Below are 24153 nucleotides of genomic sequence, written 5' to 3' on the forward strand. Positions count from 1 at the left end.
TGCTGACTGTATGATCGTGGGCAAATCAGTCACCACCTCAGCACATCCGATGGCCTCCAAACTGTAGGGGAGCTGCGGACCTGCATTGGTAGGATCAGCGATGGTAACTTTTTGGAGGATACACCTCTTCATCTTTGTCTCTGTAAAATTGCTTACAGTGCCTCACTTGTATATAAATGTTCTCCCTCCCAAGCATTTTGCCTATAATGTGTTTAATAAATGCCTGGTGATTGAATAAAAAACAACGGTCACATAAAATAACAACTCACACTTATAGAGTGACGTTGCTTTCTCCATCCTGCTCCATTTGATCGTCACGATAACACTTCGAGATAGGTACCGGAGTTATCTTCATTTTGTGGAAGAGGAATCTGACGGACCGTGCCCAAGGCCATTGGCCCAGCGAGGTGGAATTCAAACCCTGGTCTTCCTGACTTCAATCCAGTTCCAAAAGCCTATGATATGGCCTTGGGCCAGGCCCTGCAACTGATAAGTGCTATCAATATGGAGACCATTCCCTTCACCAGTCCCTGACGTTGCTCTCCAATTCTGGCACCCTTCCTCTGCTTACCTTTGAGACCCATCGGTGGTGATTTGCTCCACTAGTGTGCAGCCCTCTTCCCTCTCCTCTCTGAAACAAGTCTTGGAGGGCAGCACCACCTCTCCATGCCAGTTTTAAAGGCAACATTTGTTCTGGAACCCCAATTCCTAGCCCTTCTGCAGTGGCTACATCTTGTTGCTTTAAGTAAAGTGGATCGAGTGCTGGGTCTAGACTTAGGAAGACCTCAGACACTTACTAGTTGCGTGACCCTGGGCAAGTCATTTAACCATTGTCTGCCTCTGTTTCTTCATCTGTAAAGTAGTGATAATAATACACCTACTTCCCAGGGTGGTTGTAAGGGTCAGATGAAATATTTGCAAAGTACTTAGCAGGATGCATGGTACATAGTAGGCACTTAAATGCTGACTTTTGACACTCCATGGGTAGCAGTAGAGCACACAGGCCTTTATTTGTTGCTCTCTGTGACTAGCCCATCTCCATTTCTGTTCAAATAGCTTTTTGATGATATATTTTATGAAAACATCATTATCCTTAGCAGTATCTTCCACAGTCCTTCTGAAAGGATCCCTTGTGTTCACCCGAATCACCAGTGAATGAGCAGTAGTCATCAGGTGGATGAGGCTTAGAAGAAGCCAGGAGACCTGGGCCAGAAGGATGGCCCAGTAACCAAGCACCACCCCCACCTTCTCTGACTCTACTCTAGGGAGACTTAAAGAGCCCTTCTTCTGTGCAAAAAGCCTCGTCTCCACTGCTTTGCTCCAAGCATTGAGTTCTTCCTCTTGTGTTGCATTCTTTCCGTCTTTGTCATCTTTTACTCCTCCCCAGATGTTACTCGCACAGTAGCCTGGGAGGTCCTGCTTCTGAAGTTTTGTTTACAGTTACTATTACTACTATCATATCATCATTCCTGATGAAGTCCTACCCATGCCAAGTCCAGGCTTTGAGAATTATGCTCCTGTGAGCTGGATGATGATCTCACTGCCCTTGTGTACCAGGGGCCTCAGTTCTCCCCAAGTTATTCTGACCTGAATCCCTGATAGTTGGAGATTCCAGTGGCATTCTGGGACCTCCTACCCCACAGTGTTCACTTGCTTTGCCCCAGGCCCTTCCATTTGGTCTTTTCACAATTTCCTTGCAAGAAAGGTGCTTGAAGAACACACTGATGCCCTTCATTTGTAAATAACACTGAAAATTAGCAAGGTTATTTCTAAAACTCTGGAAAATCATCCTTGGACCCAGGTCTAACTCCTCATCCTTCCCACTGGCTCACTCCTTTCCTCCCAGGTACCATCCTTATGCCCTAATAATGCCTAAATTCAACCAATTTCCAGCCTTCCAAATATCTCAACTTATCTGCTAAATTATAGTCTGGTCAGCTGAAAAGTCATGTCCAAAACCTGTGCTTTTGCACAAACCACCCAAGACCAACTCTTCTCAAGCCCTACACACCTTCACTCTTTCCAAAAGCCTGATACCCAAGCTGCGTGACTGATCATTAGGATGACACAGTAGTCACTAGGCAGAAAATAATACACACACAAGTAGTACCCCTCTGCCCCTGACCTAAATGACTAACACATTTTGAAAAACAGGTAAAAGCTTTATTAAGGAACATTTAACATCTCTTATATTCATATGATATTGTATGCCTTTCAAAGCATCTCCACACATTTCAGCTTTATGGTACTTCTGGGGAAGAAGTTAGGAAAGTGCTTGTACTCAAATGAAAGATGAGGAAACTGAGGCACAGAGAAATGACTTGCCCAAGGTGCTATAGTAAGTGACAAAGCTGACCCTTTACTCTTGGTCTGGCTCCCACACTAGGCTCCTCCATTGTTCATATACCCCAAGAGCTGCCATTTGTAAAAGTGAGACTACCTCTGAATAGAGTGACTTCTCTCTCAAATCAAATGGAGTTTCTCTTCATGTAGCATCAAAGGGCTGGTTGGTCACTCGTTCTCTTCCCCCAGGCCCGTTCTTCCACATGTCTCTGCCTGCTGCCCTTCACTCCAACACAGGCCTATGCTCCAGACCTCTTTTTCCTTGCCTGGTAGGGACTTTGCTCAGATCTGGTGACAGATTGGCCAGACAGAATCTGAGACAAAGATGGTAAGAGCTTACAAAACAAATATCACCTGTAGCTTTACAATTTGGGGGCAGGGGGAAATAGAGGCGAATTCCTGCATTTGGCATGTTTTAACTTGAAGCAGTCAATTTCTAATGGTGAATTTCAGCCAGACTGGTCCTTTGATGTACTGGAGTCCTTCCCTGACCCTCCTTGAATCACATGGGAGTCAAAAAAAGAGATCTTTTCTATCTTCACCCAGTCTCTAAGACTGAGTGTGGTCCTTCTGAAGTCACCCTGCACCTGAGCCCTAAGGGCATGGAAGAATTGAAGAGGGTCTGGTCAGATGGAGAGGGAGACTAACATGCCCACCCATGGGGTCCTCAGGATGCATCTTCACTCCTTCCATTCTTAGCAGCTAGCTACAGGAAGTCTATAGATAACTGTTACCGTGGCCTAACCACCCTAGATGTGGATAGAGAGAAATTCCAGACCTCCGCCACCTAGAAGGGTCTTGTCTCAAGCTCCCATTTATGGAACTGAAAAACAGAACAGTTGACATTATCCTCCCTCCTTTCCCCCGCCCACCCCAGTACCATAATTCTATCAAGTCAAACATTACTATTTATTTGTATTTTTCATGGATTGTTTTACATAATGAGCATTTGAATATAATGTGTTTCTTTGTGGGGGTTGGCTTATTTTAGAAATCACTGGTCTTCGTGGCCAGCGAGCTTTCTCCCAGCACACCAAGAAGCAGCTGAGCATTGTGAAAAGGGCACTGGGTTTTGCTGTCAGAGGGACCCCAAATGAAGCCAGCTCTGAGCCTTTCCTACTGTGTGACCTTGGGCAAGTCATAACCTCTCTGTCCCCTCCTCTCTCAGATGAGGGATTAGGATCAGAGGATGGATCACCAAGGGCCCTTCCAGCTCCAAAGGAGTATGAGGCACAGCCTGGGGACCAGTTGTTATTCTTTTCCTCCAAATAGAGCAAAGGAGAGACTGGACCAGCATTGAACCAGGAAAGATTTATGGAAGATAATTCAGTTTTCAGTCTAAACCAAGAGGGAGAGCTTGGAATAGATTCATCCTGGGCCATTTCCCAGTGGATCTTTTTTTGGAAATAAAGCCAATATTTATGAAAAGCGATAAGGCACAGCACAATGTAGCTCGTGGTGCAGCTGAGCTGCCATAACGGGAATGACTGGTTTATTGGTTCTGCCGTTTGTTTCTTGAAATCATCACCCCGATGAGTCCGGCAACAGCCAAACTGCCAGCTATCCCAGCTCCCATGACAAAATCTCTGACCTGTGAACAGAGAGAAAGGCCGAGGTCACTAGAGAAGCTTCCAGCCAAATGCTTCAGTCTAGCAAGCTTAGGTTTGGCTCTGGGCTCCCTTGGTGAAAGTAAAGAATCCACTATTCCCAGGGCATGATGCAGGGACATTTCAGTCATACAGAGACAGAGAAGTCAAATCATCGGCATAGCAATAAACCAAACAAGACAGGCTGTGAGGGGGCAGGTACCGCTGTCCGTTTTAACCTTGTAGCTACCTACCATAACATCGAAATTCATCCATTTTTGTCAGCCTACCTTCCCCATCTCCACCAACCCTTAAAGGCAAGAAGCAGGGGTGATGGGCATGTGAAATTGATAGGCCACCCTTGAGGGAAAACAAGAGGAAGGTGAGGAGGGCCTTCCTAGGGCAATGGAGATAAGATGACCTTGAGAGTCAGAGGGCATCTTGTGGGGTTGATGAAGCTATTTTTTTTAATATTTTCTAAATTTTAATTATTTTTTAGCGCTTTTTTTTCAATTTGGAGTCTTAAATTCTCTCCTTCCCTTCAGTCTCTCCCCCAGCAATCAAGAAGGCAAGTAATATGATATCAATTATACATGTGAAATTAGGCAAACTATTTCTGTATTAGCCATGTTACCAAAAAAAAAGGGGAGGGGGCAAGAACAATAAAAATTAAATTAAAAAAATAAAATAAAATTATATTTTGGTTTTGTGCAGCTATTTTTTTAAATGCCATGATGAAAAGTATAGAGGGTCTGGTGAAAATCAATGGCCTTTGCAGTTTCTCAAGGGCCTATACAACACGGGACACATAAGGGAGCTCTCACCTACCAACATTATATTCAGAGTAATAACATTAGGGAAATCATTCATTGCCACCCTTTGGCCATGATTCATGAGTCAGTTCTGGTAGGTTAAGAGTCACAGACTAGAGGGAATCTAGGACAGATGTTGGAAACATGCTCATATCAATTGGAATCATCTCTCCTAAAGAAATGGGGGGAACCTGATCCTAGGGATTGAAGCAGTCCCACCTTCTGCCATAGTCCTTTCCCAGCCCCTTCTCCCCAGCTGCTGGTGCCTTCCCCACTCAAACTGCCAATCATCTACTTTGAAAATATCTTGTACATACCCATTTATTTACGTATCTCCTCCATTAAAAGGTGAGCTTCTTGAGGGTTAGGGACCCTGTTTTTGCCCTCCTTTTAACACAAAGTCTAGTAAACAGCAAGCACTTAATAAATGCTTAGTGACTGACTTCACTTGTTTCAGTCAAAGAAATTCCTAGAGTTTTAAAGTGAGCATTTCCATTATGAAGGAGCAGAGAGGGTGTCCTCAGATAGGAAAACTGAGCTTGAAGCAAGAAGGCCCATGACCCAGGGGAGGCAAACAAGTCTTCATACCCTGAGCACCCTGCTCCCTCCCATCTATAACTCCATGGAAACATCCCAAGGGGCTTTCCCTATGCCCCACCAGCCTGCTGACACACCTGGTCACTTCGAGGGATTCCATATCTCAGTTCATTCACAAAGTGCTCACAGTTCTCACTGGTCAGTTTGTAGAGGACATCCTTCCCCACTTCCTCCAAAGCCCGCTGGACAATCTTGTTGGGTGGCAGCGGTTGGTACTTGCGGTCGTGTTTGTTATTCACCTGGTACCTGTCTCTCCCAACCACCACACAGAGCAGCTCCTTCTTCACTGTGGCTTTATCAGTTAGAGCTGACATGATGCTGGAGGCCCCAGCCCCTGCATATTCACCTTTTGGAAAGAAAGAGAGAGAGGGAGGGAGGGAGGAAGGAAAGAACGGGGGAAAGAAAGACACCCCCAGGGAGGTCTTTTTTAAGCAGTCCCACCCCAAAATGGACCCAGTGGTCTCTCCAGTCCCATGGCTTTGACAGTGTCATAAAGGGGAGAGTTGTGTGATGATCTAGCTGTCCCCCAAAATCAAACTTGGGATCCACCCAAGTAGCTTCAGCAACCAAATATGAACCTGTCATCTGTAAACTAATCAATCAGTTAACCTTTCAGGATCTGCCCCCTCCCCAACATATACAACCTCACAAAGCAGGGGTACTTCTTACTTGGAGGTGCCAGGTGGACGACATAACCATTACCCACATAAACAGCCCAGTGACGGTAGCATGTTCGGAAAATCTCAATCAGGTCTCCAGGCTGGGGCTCTGGCTACAAAACCACAAACCAAGGCCAGGTTAGAAGCTGCATTTGGAAATGGAGAAAGCATGTTCCAAGAGGGTTAAGACATTGAAGGAAGGAGAGGTGCTGAACCTATAGAAGAGAAGGCTTAGAAAGGATGTGATATATTGGGAGCCAAATTGGCAGATTACAGGCCAGGACACAGCTGAACTCTCCCAGTATTCCCCTCCAAACAAGTTTAATGTCTCAGATAAAATTTGGGGGTAACAGAGCCAACCAAAGGTCAGAGGGTACCATTTTTCTAACCTAAGACAACTTAGGAGGTCTGCAGGGCAAGTCTGTGACACAGAAGTACCAGCAGTGAGCCTTGGAGGCAGCTGTGACAGCAGCAGCAGTTTCAGGAGCTCTCAGTCCAGAGATGGTAAGGGAGGTCAAACAACTGGTCAGAAAGATATTATAGGAGACCCTTTGCTGGCACTGAGTGAAGCTGACACTGATTGGCAACTCTGTTAACCCATCAGCAGTTCTGGGTTGCTGTTCCAAGGCAGAGTACAGTGCTTGTGATTGATCACAAAGGAGCAGAGGCCCTGATCACAGTTCCAGGGAGCATTAGTACTTTTGGCTACAGAGGAGCAGGGGTCCTTCCTGGGTAAAGACCAGAGCAGACCAGGATGGCAGTGACTACACCTCTCTCAGAGTCAGCACCAAAAACTTAACAGACTCCCCTGAGCAAGCTCTGAAAACAGTAGCGCAATAAAGCCTCTTCACTCCCAGCTGAGCAGAGCCCAACTTTAACATAAAGTTCAAAGTCAAAAAAATAGGCCAAAAAAATGAGCAAACAACAAAAAAAGAACCTGACCATAAAAAACTACTATGGTGGGAGGGAAGATCAACATATAAACTTAGAAGTAAACAATCATGTGAAAACAGTTACAAACTAAACCTGGAAGAAAAATGCTAATTGGACAGAAGGCCAGCAAGAATTCCTAGAAGAGTTTAAAAAAGAAATGAGTCATAGAGGAGAAAATGGGGGGTGGGGGAGGGAAGGAAGGAATGAGAGTGATGCAAGAAAATTATGAAAAGAGAACTGGTAAAGATTGGTAAGAGCTTTTTTTTTTTTTTAAGGCACAAAAAAATCACTAAAGAAAGGAACTCCTTAAAAAAAAAATTCTTAAAAAGTAAAATAGGCCAAATAGAAGGGGAGGTACAGAAATTCACTGAACAAAAGAATTCCTTAAAAATTAGAATTGAGCACGTGGAAGCTAATGACTCTATGAAACATCAAGAAACAATAAAACAAAGTCAAAAGAATAAAAAGAATGAAAGAAAATGTGAAATATCTCATTGAAAAAACAATTAACCTGGAAAATAGATCAAGATAATTTAAGAATTACTAGACTACTTGAAAGCCATGATCAAAAAGAAAGAGGGAGAGAGAGAGAGTCTAGACATCATATTTCAGGAAAATTATAAAGGAAAATTGCCCTGATATTGTAAATCCAGAGGGTAAAATAAAAATTGAAAGAATCCACCAATCACCTCCTTAAAGAGATCCCAAAATGAAAACTTCCAGGAATATGATAGCCAAATTTCACAGCTCCTGGTCAAGGAGAAAATACTGCAAGCAGCCAGAAAGAAATAATTCAGATATTGTGGAGCCGCTTGGATTCACACAAAATTTAATGACTTCTACATTAAAACAGTGGAGGGCTTGGAATATGTTATTCTACAAGGCAAAGGAGCCAGGCTTACAACCAAGAATAACCTACCTACCAACACTGAGTCTAATCCTTCAGGGAGAAAAAGACATTTAATGAAATAGAGGAATTCCAAGCATTCCTAATGAGAAGACCAGAATTGAATAGAAAAATCTGATATTCAAACAGAAGACTCAAGAGAAGCATAAAAAGGTAAACATGAAAGAGAAGTCATGGGAAGATGATACATGAAACTCCCAAGAACTTAATCATTATTAGTGCAGCTAGGAGTCTAGACAGAGGACATGGGTGTGAGTTACGTTGTAGTGATCTCAAAAAAAAAAAATGGAAGCAAGGAGAAAAGGCTCTACTAGGAGAAGGGGGAAGCGAGAGGTAGAATGGGGTAAATTACCTCACATAAAAGAGGAGTGCAAGAAACAGCTTTTCTAGGAGAAGAAAAAATGGGGGACAGGCAATGTTTGAACCTCACTCTCATCTGAATTGGTTCAAAGAGGGAAGAATTATGTGTATGTACACACACACACACAGTAGGGTATAGAAATCTATCTTACCCAATAAATAAATAGGAGGAGAAAGAGATGAGAGAAAGGGCAGAGAGATGATGAAAGGGAGGGCAAATTAAGAGTCAGTATTTAGAAACAAAACAGACTTTTGAGGAGGGACATGATAAAAAGAGGGAGATGGATAAACAAGAAAATAGGATGGATGGAAATATACAGCTAAGTCATCACAACTGTGAATGTTGATGGGATGAGTTAACCCATAAAATGGATGCAGAAGACACACACAGAGTTAAAATAAAGGGTTGGAGAAGAATCTATTATGCTTTAGCTAAAGTAAAAAAGGGAGGGGTAGCAATCACGATTTCAGACAAAGCAAAGGCAAAACCAGACCTAATTTAAAAAGATAATCAGGGAAACTACATTTTGATAAAAGGTAGTAAATGTCAAAAATTTTTTACAGCAAGTTTCTCTGAAAAAATCCTTATTTCTCAAACATATGGAGAACTGAGTTAAATTTATAAAAAACAAGAGTGATTCCCCAATAGATAAATGATCAAAGAATATGAATAGGCAGTTTTCAGAAGAAGAAATCAAAGCTATCCATAGTCATGAAAAATACTGTAAATCACTATTGATTATAAGAAATGACAAATATTGGAGGAGATGAGGGAAAATAAGTACATACGTACAGATTGGTACTGTTGGTGGACTAGTAAAATAGCCCAACTATTCTGAAAAACAATCTAGAACTATCTCCAAAGGGCTATAAAACTGTGCATACTCTTTGACTCAGCAATACCATTACTACGTCTGTAACCCAAAGAGGTCAAAGAAAAAGGAAAAGGATCTGTATGTACAAAAATATTTATAGCAGCTCTTTTTAGTGGTGGCAAAGAATTTGAAATTAAGGGGATGCTCTACAATTACGAAATGAATGGCTGAATAAGTTGTAGCACAGGATTGTGAAGGAGTATTGTGTTATAAGAAATGATGAGGGAGGTGGTTTCAGAAAAAAAAAATGGTAAGACCTATATGAACTGATGCTAAGTGAAGTGAGAAGAACCAGGAAATCATTGCGCATAGTAACAACAACGTTGTAATCGTAATCTGATCAATCAATATAATGATCCAAGACAGTTCCAAAGAACTCATGATGAAAAACTGCTATCCACCTCCAGAGAGAGGACTGATGAATTCTAAGTGCAAATCAAAATTTAATTTTCTCACTTTTTTTGCTTTTTTTCTAACATGGAAATGTGTTTTGTATGATTTCACATATATAACTGATAGTATATTGTTTGCCTTCTCAGTGGGTGGAAGAGTGATGGAAAGAAGGGAATCTGAAACTTAAAATTTCAAAAGAGAAGATAAATGATAAATTATTTTAAAAAGAAAATTAAAATGGACAATTTCAGAGGAAAGTGAAAAGACTTCTGTGTACTGATATAGACCAAAGTGAATGGAAGCCTGACAAAAAATGTGTGCAATGATAACACTACACAGAAACAACTTTAAGAGACTAAAATTCTGATCAATGAAATGCGAAACTATGAGTCCAAAAGCATAAAGATAGAACAGGGCACTCAGTAGTTGACAAAGAGGTGCTAAAATTAAAATACAGAGAGGAGGAGGAGGAGAAATACGACAGCTGTCTTCAAGAAATTTAAAAGTCATGGGTAAATGGAGAAATCCCTAGACTTTAGAACCAGTAGATCTGAGTTCAAATCCTGCCTCTCTACCTTCGTGTGACTCTGAACAGATCACCTCCCCGGGCCAGTTTCCTCATCTGTAAAATGAGGACTTGTAAAAATTTGAACCTGTAAAAAGAATTATTTTGTAAAAGAATTTATATCCTTTCATATTAAAAAGGGAGTGTGGGAAGGTTTACTGAAGGCTGAGAGCTTTGGGGACCCGAACCCTACCACAGCCCTGGCAAGTGGCCCAGCTTCCAATCCTGCCTCTGATTTTTCCTGGCTGTGTGACCCTGGCAAACTCCCATGGAGGCTGTTACCTTGTCTGTCATGGGAAGGGGCTGGCTCTTCATTTTCCTCTGTGCAGCTGTTTAAGCCCTGGAAGGCCTTGGGATCCTGTCCCTCTAAATGTTATCACCTGCCTGAACATCCCTATCTTGACCCTTTGTCCCCTCCTCATTCCAGGGCCTGATCATCGTGCTTCTCAAGGTACAAAACTGAACACAAGAGTTTTGCAAACCACAAAACTGCTTCTGGTCCTTATTAATCATCATAGCCTTGACAGAGAGATGGGGCCTCTCTCCTCCAGCTTCTGCCAGGGACAAGGCCCTGGGGCACTGAGGTCAAGGGGTCACAGGACTCAATCTGGAAGGAGCCTCAGAGGCTACCACCCCTCAGCTGACAGTGAGAAGACAGGCCTAGACCAGTAATGTGGCTTAGGCGGGGCCCCCCCTGGGAGTCTTGTCACCACGCTATCACTAACAGGTTTCAACATTTAGAGATGAAACCAAGAAAGGGTTTCTGACTAATCAGTTATCCAGAAAATTGAATTAACCAGAATAATGCAGGGAGTGCCCTCCCTCATTAATTATCTCCAATTTGTCCTGTCTCGGTCTCGTTTGTACAAAGTCGCTTGCCTGTTGTCTCCCCATTTGACTCTGAGTTCCATGTGGTCAGGGGCCCTGGCTGTGCCTTTCTTTTTCTTAACCTTCTCCTCATTGGCACAGTGCACATAAGCACTTAATAGATGCTTGTTACATTTCTTGAGCATTTCAGTTAAGGTGAATTAAAGTGGAAAATGTTGCTGCTCCAGGTTTTCAGAAAATCCCTGTTTCATTGACTTTGGAATGTCAACCAGGCATCGCCTTGCTTTCACTTCACTATTTTTATCATGTACAACTTTCTGGGAAAACTGTCTCTGATCATTCCAGAAGTAGAAAAACAGTGTAGACATGGGCAGTTATGGAAGTCATAGGGTTGGGGGGAGGAGTTCCCCCTTCAGAGAAACTGGCGTTTGAATCAACCCATTAGGAGAGAGTAAAGCTGATAGAAAGGAGGACACATGCCAGGACCTCCCAGTTATGGGCAGCTCCCTTGGACAGCTGTCATCTGTCACCTCTCATTCTTACAGCAGGGCATGTGCCCAGACTTGGCACTGGGGGTGATGCTAAAGCAAGCAGACAGAGGCGAGAGCCTTGTTACCCAGAATATGGCCTGTGTTGTGCTGTCCTCTACTTTCTCCTGGTCCAAACAGAGAGGATCCAGGGTATCACCCTTCCCCTACTGCCATGGTAGTGCCTCGAAGGCCCTCCTTGGTGACCATGGCAAAAGAAATCTAAACGTCAGACCTGGCCAGTACTAAGCAAAACTGGGAAGGAGGCAAGATTCCTCTTTGACCTTACTCTCTCTTTTGGGACATGATGCAATGCTTGACTAATTCCAGCCAATTCCCATGGGCAAAAGATGACCCAAGCCCTCAACTGGCATCTTTCTCTGCTTCCCTCAATCAAAAAACATGTCCTCTACCATCTATAACTCATACAGGTTACAAACGAATCCAGAACATTAAGAGAAACTAGTTCAACTAACTCTTAGTAAGGTATCACAACTGATGGTGACTTAAATTCTTATCCCTTTCCCAGGAATTTCCCTCAGAGGCACACAGTCTTAAGTCAAAGGAATGAATCTCTAATTATGAAATTCCTGAGGATGGTACATCCTGATATGTTTTGGCAGGGAGCCCTCCCAGTTCCCTCAGATTTCCCCATGTGGGCCAAATCTACTCCACTTTTTTGGTGAGGTCCTCTGCATTACCCCACCTCCTGCTCTGGCTGCTGTCATGGCTGCTTGGGAGACTCATCTCCAGAAGACTCTGGCAGAACGCTCCTGAGCACCCAAGTTATTCCTGTCCTATATACAGTGCACTTTGCCTCTGGAAGCAGTGAGCAGTTTGCACCTCTCAGAGATGCCAACCCTTAGGGCTCTACAGGCTCACAAATCAAGAGAATGGGAAGAAGGATGAGAAAACATCCTCTTTTCTTTAAATATCAGCAGAGGCCTATGGATGTGATGGAAATTCTGACAGCCCGTACTCCAAGATCCCCCAACTCTGACATCCCATGCTGAGACCCCCCCAAATCTGACATCCTGTTCTAAGACTCAATGCTGACATTCTGTGCTCCAAGACCCCCCAGCTCTGACATCCTGTTCCAAGACCCCTTAACTCTGACATCCTGTTCTAAGACCCCTCCAAGTCTGACATACCATGCTCTGAGACACCCCCCCCCCCAACTCTGACATTCTAGCTCTGACATCCTGCACCACTCTCCTCTGGGTTAAGCAGGTTAAGACATCTCGTATCTCAAGACCCTCTCCCCCAGCTCTGACAATGTTCTCAGTTTCACTTCCACTGCCCAACTTTTGTACCCTGTCCTGTGTTCACAAAAAGGAAAGTCTTTTCTTTCTTTAAGCTTAAGTTTCAGACTAAAGCAAAACTGAAACCTGGAAGGCTTTGAAGCTCTGGTCACCAAGTGAGTTGGCAAGCCCATCTAGAACAAACATTGAGCCATCTGGTATGAGGCTTCAGGCCTCCCTGACCTGTGTTCCTCCAGATCTTGCTCCAGTGGCCGCACACCCATTCTGTGCTCTTGCTAAAGAAGGTTCTATTTCTCTGCTAGCTCTGTCTTTATCCAGCTCCATTCTATGCCCCTATTGTCCTGCGACCAGCCCACAAATGAATTCCCGATACTTCCTCTGAATAATAGGCAGATTCTGTATCTTGCTGGGCAGCCAGCAGTGAGTGCTTGCCTGGTAAACAAAATGAAAAGAAAGCCTGGTCTCACGTTGCAAGTGAGGCCAAAGGGCCCTCAAGAGCCGTGGCTTTAGGGTTTACTAACCTCTCTCCCCTCAAGTCCCCACCTACAAGGGCCAAGCACTAATCCTTACTGTAGTGACTTACAAACGCTTTAAAAGTACCTACTTGCATCTCTGTCAGCCCTCAGGGTGTGGATGCCACTTCCTTAGCCGTTGGAGGATTCCTGAGAAGAAATGGTAAGAATCTCTAGTGTCGATAACAGGAAGTAAGAATAGAAGGTCTTGGTGGTGAAAGGGGAGGTGAGGGTGGGGTCCCTGAGGCCAGCGGAGCTGGAGGCTGGACCCCGCCTCTTGCTTGCCAGAGCCTAGGCACTTGTTCTCCATCCCTCCCCTCCTGGTCCCATTTGGCAGCGAGCAGGGCGTTCCTTAAACCTTCATTGGACCTACATGGACCACTGAGAAGAGGAGCATAGATACCTGGGAGGCGAGGGCTGAGGCTCCGGCCTGGCACGATCGCGGCTCACTACTGACAGCTGTCTGTGCCAGTGGGAACCTGCTGACTCCGACACTTTCTGCCAGAAAGCGCTCTCTGGGCGAGAACGCCTCCCCCAACGGGTGGGGAGGAGGGGGAGCTGGGCACTGCCCTGGACCACAGGTGCCCTGCCCCGCCCTTCTCCCCTGCCTGCTCCAGTGCAAAGATCAATCATCTAGAGCCGCCCCTGGAGGGCCCAGAGGACACATACAAACACACCGAGAGCACGGGGCATCCCACCTTGGCCAACCCACCTGAGCTTCCTGGGCCTTGACTGATGATCCAGCAGCGGCGGGGATGACTCCAGCAGGCAGGACGTCTGCAGGAGGTCCGGCGCACAGCTGTGACTGGGTCAGCCCGACTCCGCCCAGACCAAAGAGCGCAGCTTACCCTGAAAGCGAAAGTCGCCTCCGTGACAGCCGAGCACAGGTGGCCTCGTGGTACCCTGGGAGCGGGGATGCTGGCCCAGCCTGGAAACTCAGCTAGTATGCAAAGGTCCCAGCTAGCCGCAGGGCTGCGGCTCCCACCCTCCCGCCGGCCGTGGGCGGGCTTGGCTCTGGGCTCGGACATGTGGACAACGTCGTGTACTGACCCAACCCTCAGCCTGGCAGCCTGCGGGGAATGTCAGCTGTGCTCTGAGACCGCAGCCCCTCCCTTGTAATCTCAGACCTTCGCCAGTGTAACCACCCCCACGCCCTAGCCTTTGCTGGAAGACCTCGGGATGGGGAGCCCAGCACCTATTCAGGCAGCCCTTTCTACTCCTGGGCGGCTCGGAGAGAAGCCGACCCTGCGCTCCCCAAAGCGGTCCCAACTCTGCCCTCTGGGGCCACATCAATCAAGTCTAATACGCCCCGCGCCCCCATCCCACTCCGCTCTGGGACAGCCCTTTCAGTCCACTCCAACCCGGCCTTAGTGGACCCCATACGTTTTCTCTTTTCCAGGCTGGCTTTTCCCAGGTCCTTCAAGGGAAAGTAAGGATGATCATGGAATCACAGGTCTACAACTGGAAAGGACCCTCCAACCTTCACATGTTACAGATAAGGAAACTGAGGCCCAGGGAGGGGAAGGGACTTTCCTGACTAATGTTAAATAACATGATTTCCAGATGGAATTTCATCAGATTACCACGACCTTGTGATTTAAGAGCTATAGGCATTATTTCCATTTTATAGATGGGGAAACTGAGTCTCAGAGTGGTTATGTAACCTGCCCAAGGTCACACAGCTGATGTCTGAGAGAGGATTTGGACTTGCATCTCCCTGACTACAAGTACAGACATCTAGCTCTAGGTCATGCTGTATCCCAACTGATCTTCCTGTGCGGAGGTCCTCACTGCCCTCCTCTGGACAACCTGCAGCTCAATGGTCTTCCACATGTGCCCTGACCAGAACAGATAACACAGCCCCCTTCTTCCCAACTCCCAGGCCAGGCCTCACTTAAAGCAGCCTAACACAGCATAAGCTTTCTTGGCTGCCCTATCTTATCTATCAAACTATGGGCTCATATTGAATTTGAAGTCCACTGTGACCCCTGGATCTTCTTCAAGAAAACTGATAACTAACCAGAACTCCCTCTTCTTATACTTAGGAAGTTGATTTTTTGAACCCAAGTGGAAAATTTACATTTACCCCTAATCAGGGTCATCTAACAAGATCAGTTTTCTGGTCTTCTTGGGATCTTTTCTGAGTGAAAATACTGAATTTGGAATAACGGGTTCAGGGGTAAATTCCAGCTCAGCTACTTGCTACCTGTGTGACCTTGGATGTCACACCTTCCCTGGCCCTTGGTTCTCTCATCTGTAAAATAGAACAGTTGGACTGGGCGACCTCAAAGGTCCAGCTTTACGTCTTTATTCCTAAAAAATGAGGATCTAGGGATCACGAGCTTGGAGAAAAGAAGGCTGAGGGGGGCCACGTCAGGCATCTTCCAGCATGTGTCATTCTAGTGCAGAAGGCAGAGTAAGACTGGCCATCAGGGAAAATTTGGCAACAATCTGAACTCCCCCCCAAAAGGGGATGAGATGCCTCAGGAGGTGGTGGGGACCCCTTACAGTCTCTGAGCACAGTCTGGGCAGCAGGTTGGCTGGGTTGGATACCCAGGGACGTCCTCTGAAGCTCTAGGCTACTAGCTAGCTCTCCTGGCCACCTCTGCCTCCTCGGAGGCACTGGAGTCTCAGAGGCTGTCATTGGTGTTACCAGAGAGATTGGCTTTGAATATTGTCTCTCAGGGACCAGCCCAGCTATATTTGGCAATACTAGGTTAGCCTCGGGTCAATTTTCCAGGCAAAGGATCACTCCAAGACTATCTAAAGTGGTAGAGAGATTAGGGTGTCTGTTAAAGGAAAGCCCATCCCAATAAAAGTAGCCTTCTTTGAAGGGTAGTCTTTTGCCATTTAAGGACCTCTACATTTAAGGTAGAGGTCCTCATCCTCTCCCAGCAACATCCACCCTCACCTCCCTGCTCCCCTAGCTCTGGACAAAGGTTGTCCTGGGCACTATACCCACCTCTGCCCCGTCCTCTCCCTAGAGCTGCTCTAATCTGCTACAAAGACAATAACTACACACACATTGAAGGCTGGTCATCAGTCAAGTAGCCAGGTGGTCTTGGCAATAGAGCACTGGACTCTACAAAGGCATGAGGATGGCACAGGAAATGCCATGGACTGGGCATAGCCAATGGGCTAGTTTGACACAAATGTGTTTGAGATAGGTCAGAATCAAGTCTTAAAGGCTTTTAAATGCAAGGTTGGAGTTTGTAATTTGTGTCAGAAGCAACAGAGAGCCACAAGCTCCTGGAACAAGCCAAGAAAAGTGACTGGCTGTGTCCTTTACGATCACCAATCCTAACACATAAGAGCTGGAAACTGCCCAGAAATGTGGGCCTGGGGACAGCCCCTGTTGTTTCACACAGGGGAAACAGGTCAAAGGGAAAGGGTTTGCTCACACTGCCTCTAGTTCCCTTTGCACCTCACCACATTCCTCGTTCTGTTTCCAAGTCTTCCTAGAGTAGGTGCCCTAAAATGAGCCAGCAGCACACATGGATTGGCAGAACCACACATGCAGGGGGGAGGGTTGTGTCTTTCTCAGAATGTCACCTCTCTGTGGGCCTCTGGCTCCAGCCAAACCAAGTGTAGGCTAACACAGCCACACGCTGTCTGCCAGATGAATAGATATCCAGCCCTCTGCCCTTTAAACTGGGCACATAAACGCTCTGGAGACCTCTGCCCAGCATCTTCATCGTCCACATTTGGCAGTATCCAGAGCGCTAGAGAGAGGTAAGGGGCCATTTTTAGAGGACTATCCCACTCACTTCTCCCCAGCTTTGAGGGAGATTAGAGTGGTTTCCATGGGCATTGCTCATCCCCCTGGAATCACTAAGGACCCTGGGATCCTGAACCAGACCTGAAAGTTTAGGGAGCAAAAATGGAGGAGAGTTCTTGGCCCTCCTACACCTTTCTACTCCAACCAGCACTAAAACCCCCAAAGCCATCAGCAAGTTCAACCAAGAGGAAGAAGCGTGGGCTGCGGTCTTCTGTCCCCAGCTAGGTCTGAAAGGTGCACATGTAACCCTTCTCTACAGGATCCTAAGGAACTAACAAGGAAACTTTTGATTTCCTCTTTTTAAACAACACCCATTAGCTCAATAATGTGTCAGGTGAGGAGGGCAGCTAGCTAGGGAGGAGGAGGAGGATGGGTCATCCAAGTTTCCTAGACTAAAGAGCTAGAAAGGACCTAAGAAATTTCCCAATCCAAACTCTTGATTTTACAAATGAGGAAATGTTGGCTCAATGAGGGGAAAGGACTTTCACCAGAGTCACACCCCAGGGCATGCTGTCCCTTAAGTTACAGCACCTCTCTCAGGGGTCCTGTTTCTTTGAGAAGTCTCCAAGAGTGAAGAAAAGGCAGAATGCAGATGCAAACAGGTTGTGGTCTTTATTCCATTACACAATCTCACAACTCTCAGTGTATGTGATACAGAGACATGCACACTTCTGGTTAGAGTCCAGCGTACGGATGGATGGATACACACTCATCTGATTGCACTTTTCCAAGCTAACAAACTAAAAAACAGACAACCTGCTGGGTGGGAGTCCGTGTTGGACCAAAGTCACCTGCAGCCTACGTGAGAGGCTCCCTGGTAAAACAGAGGGCTGACAGGTGACCCTCTGACCAGTATCTAAATCAGGAATCTTTGGGAATCAGACGAAGTGCATTCTTTGCTTTGGCACACATTGGAATCCCCACATGGACAACAAAACAGTAATCTTGGTCTGTTAAGGAAAGATTTTTCAAAGTCTATTGAGAGCCCCTCAGAGCTGCCTTCAGAGCTACTGGCCCCTGCAGGGCAAGCTCCCAGAAGCCAGGTCATAGACCTCTCCTATCCCTGATTCTATTTAGGGCCTAGAGGGACATTTTCAATGTTTGAGCAACTGGAGTAAGAGGATCCAGCTGGTTTTCTAATAAATAAAACAAAACAGCAGCCCAAGTTGATTTAACCAACTTCCTAGTTCTATTCCCATCAGTCAGTGACCAGAGACAGGATGAACGAACGGCACCATGACCTCCTCCCTGTCCAGCCCAGGACACCTTGGGTGGGTGGGGTCCGCATCTCCTGAGCTGCCACCATCCACCACCAGGGACAAATTAACCCTGGTCACCACCTATTTAGATTTGGCACTAGGACATCTATTATGACCCAACTTCTCTGCTCCCCAGGCCCAAGAGGTCACTAGAATATTTCACCCTACTCTTAGCTCCCAAATGTACCCATCATCCTGTATACTAGATTACTTTGAAGGTCAAACAAAAAGTTCCTATTTCAAAATGTCAAACTAGGAAGTTCAGTGAATGACCTTGGCGGATGTGGGGGCAGGAAGGAAAGCTCCCTTTCAAGGTGGTCATGGAGCCAGAATCTGAGGGCAGTAGCCACCACCTCAACCGGAGATTACCTCAAGAACCAACCCTCACCTTGATGCCTGTTTTTGGCCAAACCAAGTTGTTACTTTTCTGCCAGCAGATAACTGAATGTCAGAGGACTACACATGCTACCAATTACGTTAATTCAAAAAGATTCTTTAAAAAGCTTTAAAAATTCAAGCTTGCTTCTGCCTGAATCATCACCTTTTTGGATGTGGATGAATGTGTATGTCCAAGAGAAAACAAACCCAGCTGTACCAGCCTCTTTTCAGGGCACCATTCTCCTAAGATAGCTAAAGAGCCAAGTCCTAAGCACGGCCTGCCAAAGAAACACAACGCTGCCACACAGGGAAACTTTTATTCACTGCTGGTTTTTCTGTTTGCTGAGAGCATTTTATTTTCTGTGAGTAGAGACAAAGAAAAAAAAGAGACAAGAAGCAAAGACATGCAGGCCATCTTACAATGCACAAACTAAACTGTGATATCACTAGCCCCATGGCACAGACTGACAGCCATCAGCTCCAACCAAAACAGGTCCCACCTCGTAAGACACAATCATGAGTCTCCTTCTCCCTAAACAGGGCAGTCCTTGTGGCCCTGGGTCCAGCACAGCTTACTGGGCTTCCTCTTAATTTTTACACTAGAGGTGACGTCAGAATCAAAGAAAACTCTTGTCTAGGAGAAATGGATTTGTACTAAAATCCCACCATCACCTCTGTGGGAAAATCAAGGCTCTGACACCCAGAACTTGCCATTTGTGCTTGATAACCTCTCAAGAGAATGTGCTGAAGGAGATGTGAGTAATAAGGCAAACAGGCCTGAACACTGAGCATATAAGGCTTTTTGCTTCTGACCTGGCCAGGAGGAGACTTGGAGACCCTCATTAGAAACCACTGTACCACCCTCCACATCCAGCTAGGGGAAGTCAAAAAAAAATCAAATGTAAAATAATGAGTCTACCTCATCCTGGGGGAGACTAGATCATACACTCTGCCCAAGCTGGCCAAGTTAAGACCAAAGACTCGACAAGGAACAGCAGCACCATGTGGAAGCCAAACACCTGATCTGCCTCAACTGTTTAATAAACGATGATTTCTCAAGGCTCTGCACAAACACCATGGGAACTGGAGACCTTACATTTGCTTCAGGGACTCTGGACTGGCCTAGGGATCAGGAACCCACCAATCTGGTTTTGGAGGACAGTGAGAGGGAAAACTTCTCTCCAATTCTTACAAACTACAGAAGGACAATTTACCCAAATGAGGGGCCCCTGGGAAATGCGCACACATGTCAGAAGCCACCCACTTGAGATCCCTTTACTAAAAGCAGAGCTTTGAGATCCCTGATGAGGCCAGTAGACAAATTCTGAAAACAAATGGTATCCTATCTTCATGCCAACTAAATCCAAATACTTGAACCAAGCTGTGAGAAGTCAAACCAGTAGGCAAGACAGCAGTAACAGCTACCATTTACAAAGCATTCTACATAGGTTACTACGTTTGATTTTGGAAGAAAATATTACTTATAAGAAAATATACTTGGAATTAATCCTGGATTAAGTGGATACAAAACCCTGAAAGACAGGATCAAGAAATCCAGACAGGAGAACTATGTGACCAGAGACTCCATCTATCTGAACTTGACATTGAGAAGTCACATGTATAAAACAGTATCTTGTTTTTCCAAGGTTCCCAAAATGCAATGCTCCAATTTATTTTGGATACTTAAAACTCATGTGTAGATGAGGGTCTAAGCACACAGAGACACCTCAGAGAAAACAAAGTTTTAAAATCTGGCATAATGAAGTAGAGAAACAGCCAACTGATCTGATTGAAACTACTTCCCATCATACACATAAAACAGAATGCTTTGCCATGTCAGCTTTGGCCCTGGAATCTCTTTAAAAGGTGACTTCCTAATCTCCAAGGGAGATGGGCCAAACCAGTCTAAGTCACCATGGTCTCAATTAATTACATTCATCCATAGGCCCAGGAGGGAATTGGGGGAGTGGGGACGGTGGTGGTTGCTCGTTTGGTCCTACAGACACAATAGAATGAATCCCTGCTCAGCCTCTAACCACCAAGGCACCATGGGAAGGAAGGCAGCTCTACTAGGTAAGATTTTGCCCCCATCCTCCAGAAAGGTCTGCTCCAATGCAGCTTCCATGAGAACAAGGTTATTTTTAAATAAAATTAAAAACTTAAAACTAAAGCTCATATTTAGATTACATGAGACAGTTAATTTGACCAAGGCACAAGATCAAGTGACTTGTCAGGGGTCACTCAGTAAATTTCTTGATTTTGAGCTTCGTTCACTTTGTCATCTGCTGGCCCACATTCCCTCCAATATTCTAGGCTAAAAGGAAGCCACTGGTGAAAACCAGAAAGTGGAGTCACGGGCACCCAGGGCCAAGGTCCTGGCCTACCTTTCCCCTGGGGAGGGGCCCCTCCCTTCTGGAGTCTGATTGTGACCCAAGGGGAAGACGCACACAGGAGTCTCCAGTGTCACAAGGAGCCCACTTTGAAACCCTCTTGGAGAGAAGCCTCTGCGGGCTCAGGACTCCTTTTACAAGCAGGATGAGCACTCCCAGAGGTGACATGGGGCAACACAAACTGCCCATTCCGTCTGCTGGTCCTCCACCCCCCAATGGAGTCCAAACCGCAAAGGCACTCTGTGGTACAAAAAGGACTTTTCAGGTTCCAGCCTCCCCCCACCCCCATAAAGTGCAAAAAAGGAAAGCGAAATAATATGAGAACAAGACAAGGGCTTGGACCTCTACCAGAAAGGAAAGAAAGGCTCCCAACAGTCCTGGAGGTGGATTTAAGCCACAGGCAAACGTCTGCTCCATTTATTACAGCATTGAATTTCGAGTCTTCCAAGATGACGTCCTACTCGCAGGCGCAGTCGGGCTGCTGTAGAAGGCCCATCATGCCGTTGTGGTGCAGTGTGCTTGGGCCAGGTCCCCACTTTATTCGTACTTTTTATCCACAGAAGATCTCCTGGACCCCGCTTCCCCAACAGCCTCATGAGTGGAATTATTCATACAAGAGGTGGCCTGCAAATGAATTCACAAAACACAACACAGTCAGGAGAATACAAGGTGTCTGAACCCAGTTGGTGCCATCCTCAAATTCAAATGACATATCAAACCACAGCCCACCCAAGGCCATCTCTGGACTGGGGAGAGTCTGTCACTCCCCCAAGTCCCTGAAGAGAGCCCACCGTACCCCAAATTACCAGGGCCACAGGCACACATGCTCAAGACCCGCCCCCCAGCCCCAAATAGGCTCAGGCACTGACTCCCATAGATAGCTGGATGCCCCAATGGCTGCAGATGGGGGGTTGTCCCCAAAGAGTAGCAAGTGACAGCAGAGATGGAAGTGCTTCATCTGTGTTGGCTTCCCTTTCACTTGGAAGTTAGAAGGAACATATATGCATACATAGACACACATACCCCAACTCCCTCTCAGGCTAAAACCCAGCCAGTAGGTATCTAACAGGGCCCCAGGTCAGCTGGCTACTCTATCAAGGCTGCCAGAGTTAGTGAAGCCTGAGGCAGTGAACACCAACATGGCACCCTGGCCTTTTTTCAGAGGCCTCCTGAACCCAGGAGGAGGAGGGGCCTGGGGAGAAGCAGGGGATTCCCACTAACCCCAAAGCCACTCACTGGTGCAGACAAAAATGGCCAGGTCACTGTCACTCACTCCCTATGTCATGAGCAAGAGGAGGAACTCCGCGGGTGTGGCCCAAGTGTTAAAAAGAGAGGGGGGCTTGGTGCAGGGGACTCCTCCTGAGGACAGGTCAATGGCCATTACCCCTGTCCTTCAGATGAACCCAATGGTGACTCAAAACTAAGGAAAGCTCTTTGATGAACATCTGATGTGGCATCTGACCTTCCTAAAGCAAAACTCAAGGGAGTAAAAAGACCCATAGAAATTGTGTGCCTTTACAAAGAGCAGGTTCCTAGCCTGGGGCCACCACATCTGTCTGTGGACAAAATAAATTACATTGTGATTTAGATATAACTGGTTTCCTTTGTAACCCCTTATACCTGACTCGATACATTAAAAAGCCTTATGCTGAGAAAGTAAGGGGAAGGGGCACCACTCACCTGTTCCAGGACGAAGGCTGTGCTGGAGTCGATGGCACCTCCCAGCTCTCGGTAATGGCCGGAGTAGCGAACGTAGCCCCAGGTCAGCAGGGAGATGAGCAGTAGGCCCAGCATGCAATTGCAGAGCTGGGTTATGGTGTCAAGGCCCAGGAAGCCTGCAAAGCCCGAGCTCATGTAGAGTATGAGGATGAAGCTAAAGAGCACGGCTGGCGTGCGGAAGGAGCTGAACACATTCTTACTCCTGTTGTGCTTGATGAAGTAGCTGTACATCTCCTGGATCTCCTGCTCCAGCTCACTCTGGTACCGAAGGCTGAAGTCCTTGCCCCCCATCTTCTTGCTCCTCTTAAACTGGTCTATGGCCTGCTTCAGGAACTCCTCATGTTTCTCCTGCAGCACGTCAGATGCCAGATAGGGCTTCTCCCCTCCGCAGACCTATGGGGAAGAGACGAGAGCCCCTGTGAGATTAGTGCAGCCCAGGGAGATCTCGAATCTCGAACTGGGCTGCTCATGCAGATATTTGAGACAGGTCCCAGAGAGGCAGCTTCTACCTCTACCTCCAAAGCACTGACATTGAGAGGGACACCAGTAAACATGGCACCAACTTGATGAAGACAGTAACCAATCAGTGTCATATAGACAGGGTGGCTCTTATGAACACTAGTGCTCATCCAGCTTATTTCTGTGAGAGCTGTAAGGATTACAACACATTTCCCCATCATGGCACCCTTTGCAGAGAGGTCATGCAGCCTGTCCCAGAGCTGGGAACAGCCCCAGCAGGGCTCCTTCTCCCAGACCTCACTTACCTTTTCCATGCTGCTATAATAAAAGTCCTTGGCAGATGCCGCAGCAGCTAAATTGTTGGCTTCTGCAGTGGCCTTTTGAAAAAGGGAAAGAGAAAATGTCTAGTCTCCTTTACTCATACCATTCCACAAATAACTGCAGTTAGTTGTCTTCTTAAATTATTTTTTCAATTAATTTCTTTATTTCTTCTCTCCCTCCCACATTCCCTTCCCTCTTGAAAAAAAAAAAAACCAAAACCCATGCCACAAATATACATAAGTCAAACAAATGCCCACAGTGGGGCTGTCCCAACCCCAGCCTCCTCCTTTGCTGGTCCTCCACAGACACAGGGGAGCAGACTCTTTAGTCCTCCAGAGCTGCTGCTCTGACAATGGCCACCGGGTTCTTCTAGGGCCCAGTCTCTTAGGTCTTCCTTCTCCCACCTTTCCTCTTTGAGTTAGCATCCATGACCAACTTGTGTCCCCACTAGCAGCTCAGGCTTCTTGCCAAGACTTGCAGTTTGCTGAGCCACCAAGCCAAGGAGCTCATGCAAAAAGCAGCCCTTTCTATATTTAGGGCTGGAGAGGGACTTTGACTGCCACATTAATGGAGGTGGAAATCCAGGCCCAGAAAGAGGATGGAGCAGCACCTCCTGGGAACCCAAGAGGGCTCTTCCCATTACATACACCCCTGTCTCCCATCTGATGGAAACTGAGGCTCAGCTCTTTA

The 24153-nt window shown here is 46.3% G+C and overlaps 2 protein-coding genes across 6 annotated transcripts in view; both read right to left on the minus strand.

Moving 5' to 3' along the window:
• Positions 1-2141: 2141 nt before the first annotated feature.
• LOC140524457 (phospholipase A and acyltransferase 3-like) lies at positions 2142-14238 on the minus strand. Of its 2 annotated transcripts, none has more exons than XM_072638915.1 (5): positions 13872-14238; positions 13252-13309; positions 6008-6110; positions 5416-5684; positions 2142-3934 (listed from the first exon to the last, which is right to left on the minus strand). In XM_072638915.1, the coding sequence occupies exons 2-5, from the start codon at positions 13255-13257 to the stop codon at positions 3836-3838; spliced, it is 477 nt and encodes a 158-aa protein (XP_072495016.1). In that variant the 5' UTR covers positions 13258-13309; positions 13872-14238; the 3' UTR covers positions 2142-3835. The 2 variants fall into 2 exon arrangements, with proteins under 2 accessions (XP_072495016.1, XP_072495017.1); XM_072638916.1 differs by having other exon boundaries at positions 13563-14135.
• A 3286-nt stretch (positions 14239-17524) lies between these two features.
• Positions 17525-24153, minus strand: part of ATL3 (atlastin GTPase 3) — a 35552-nt gene continuing 28923 nt past the window's right edge. For all 4 annotated transcript variants that reach the window (XM_072638910.1, XM_072638909.1, XM_072638911.1 and 1 more), the window contains 3 exons: positions 23448-23519; positions 22645-23076; positions 17525-21588 (listed from right to left, as the gene is read on the minus strand). In XM_072638910.1, coding sequence (XP_072495011.1) covers positions 21502-21588; positions 22645-23076; positions 23448-23519 — 591 coding nt within the window. In that variant the 3' untranslated portion in view covers positions 17525-21501. The remainder of the gene's footprint in view (positions 21589-22644; positions 23077-23447; positions 23520-24153) is intronic.

The sequence above is a fragment of the Notamacropus eugenii genome, chromosome 2, assembly GCF_028372415.1.
Source record: "Notamacropus eugenii isolate mMacEug1 chromosome 2, mMacEug1.pri_v2, whole genome shotgun sequence".
Taxonomy (NCBI): Eukaryota; Metazoa; Chordata; class Mammalia; order Diprotodontia; family Macropodidae; genus Notamacropus; species Notamacropus eugenii.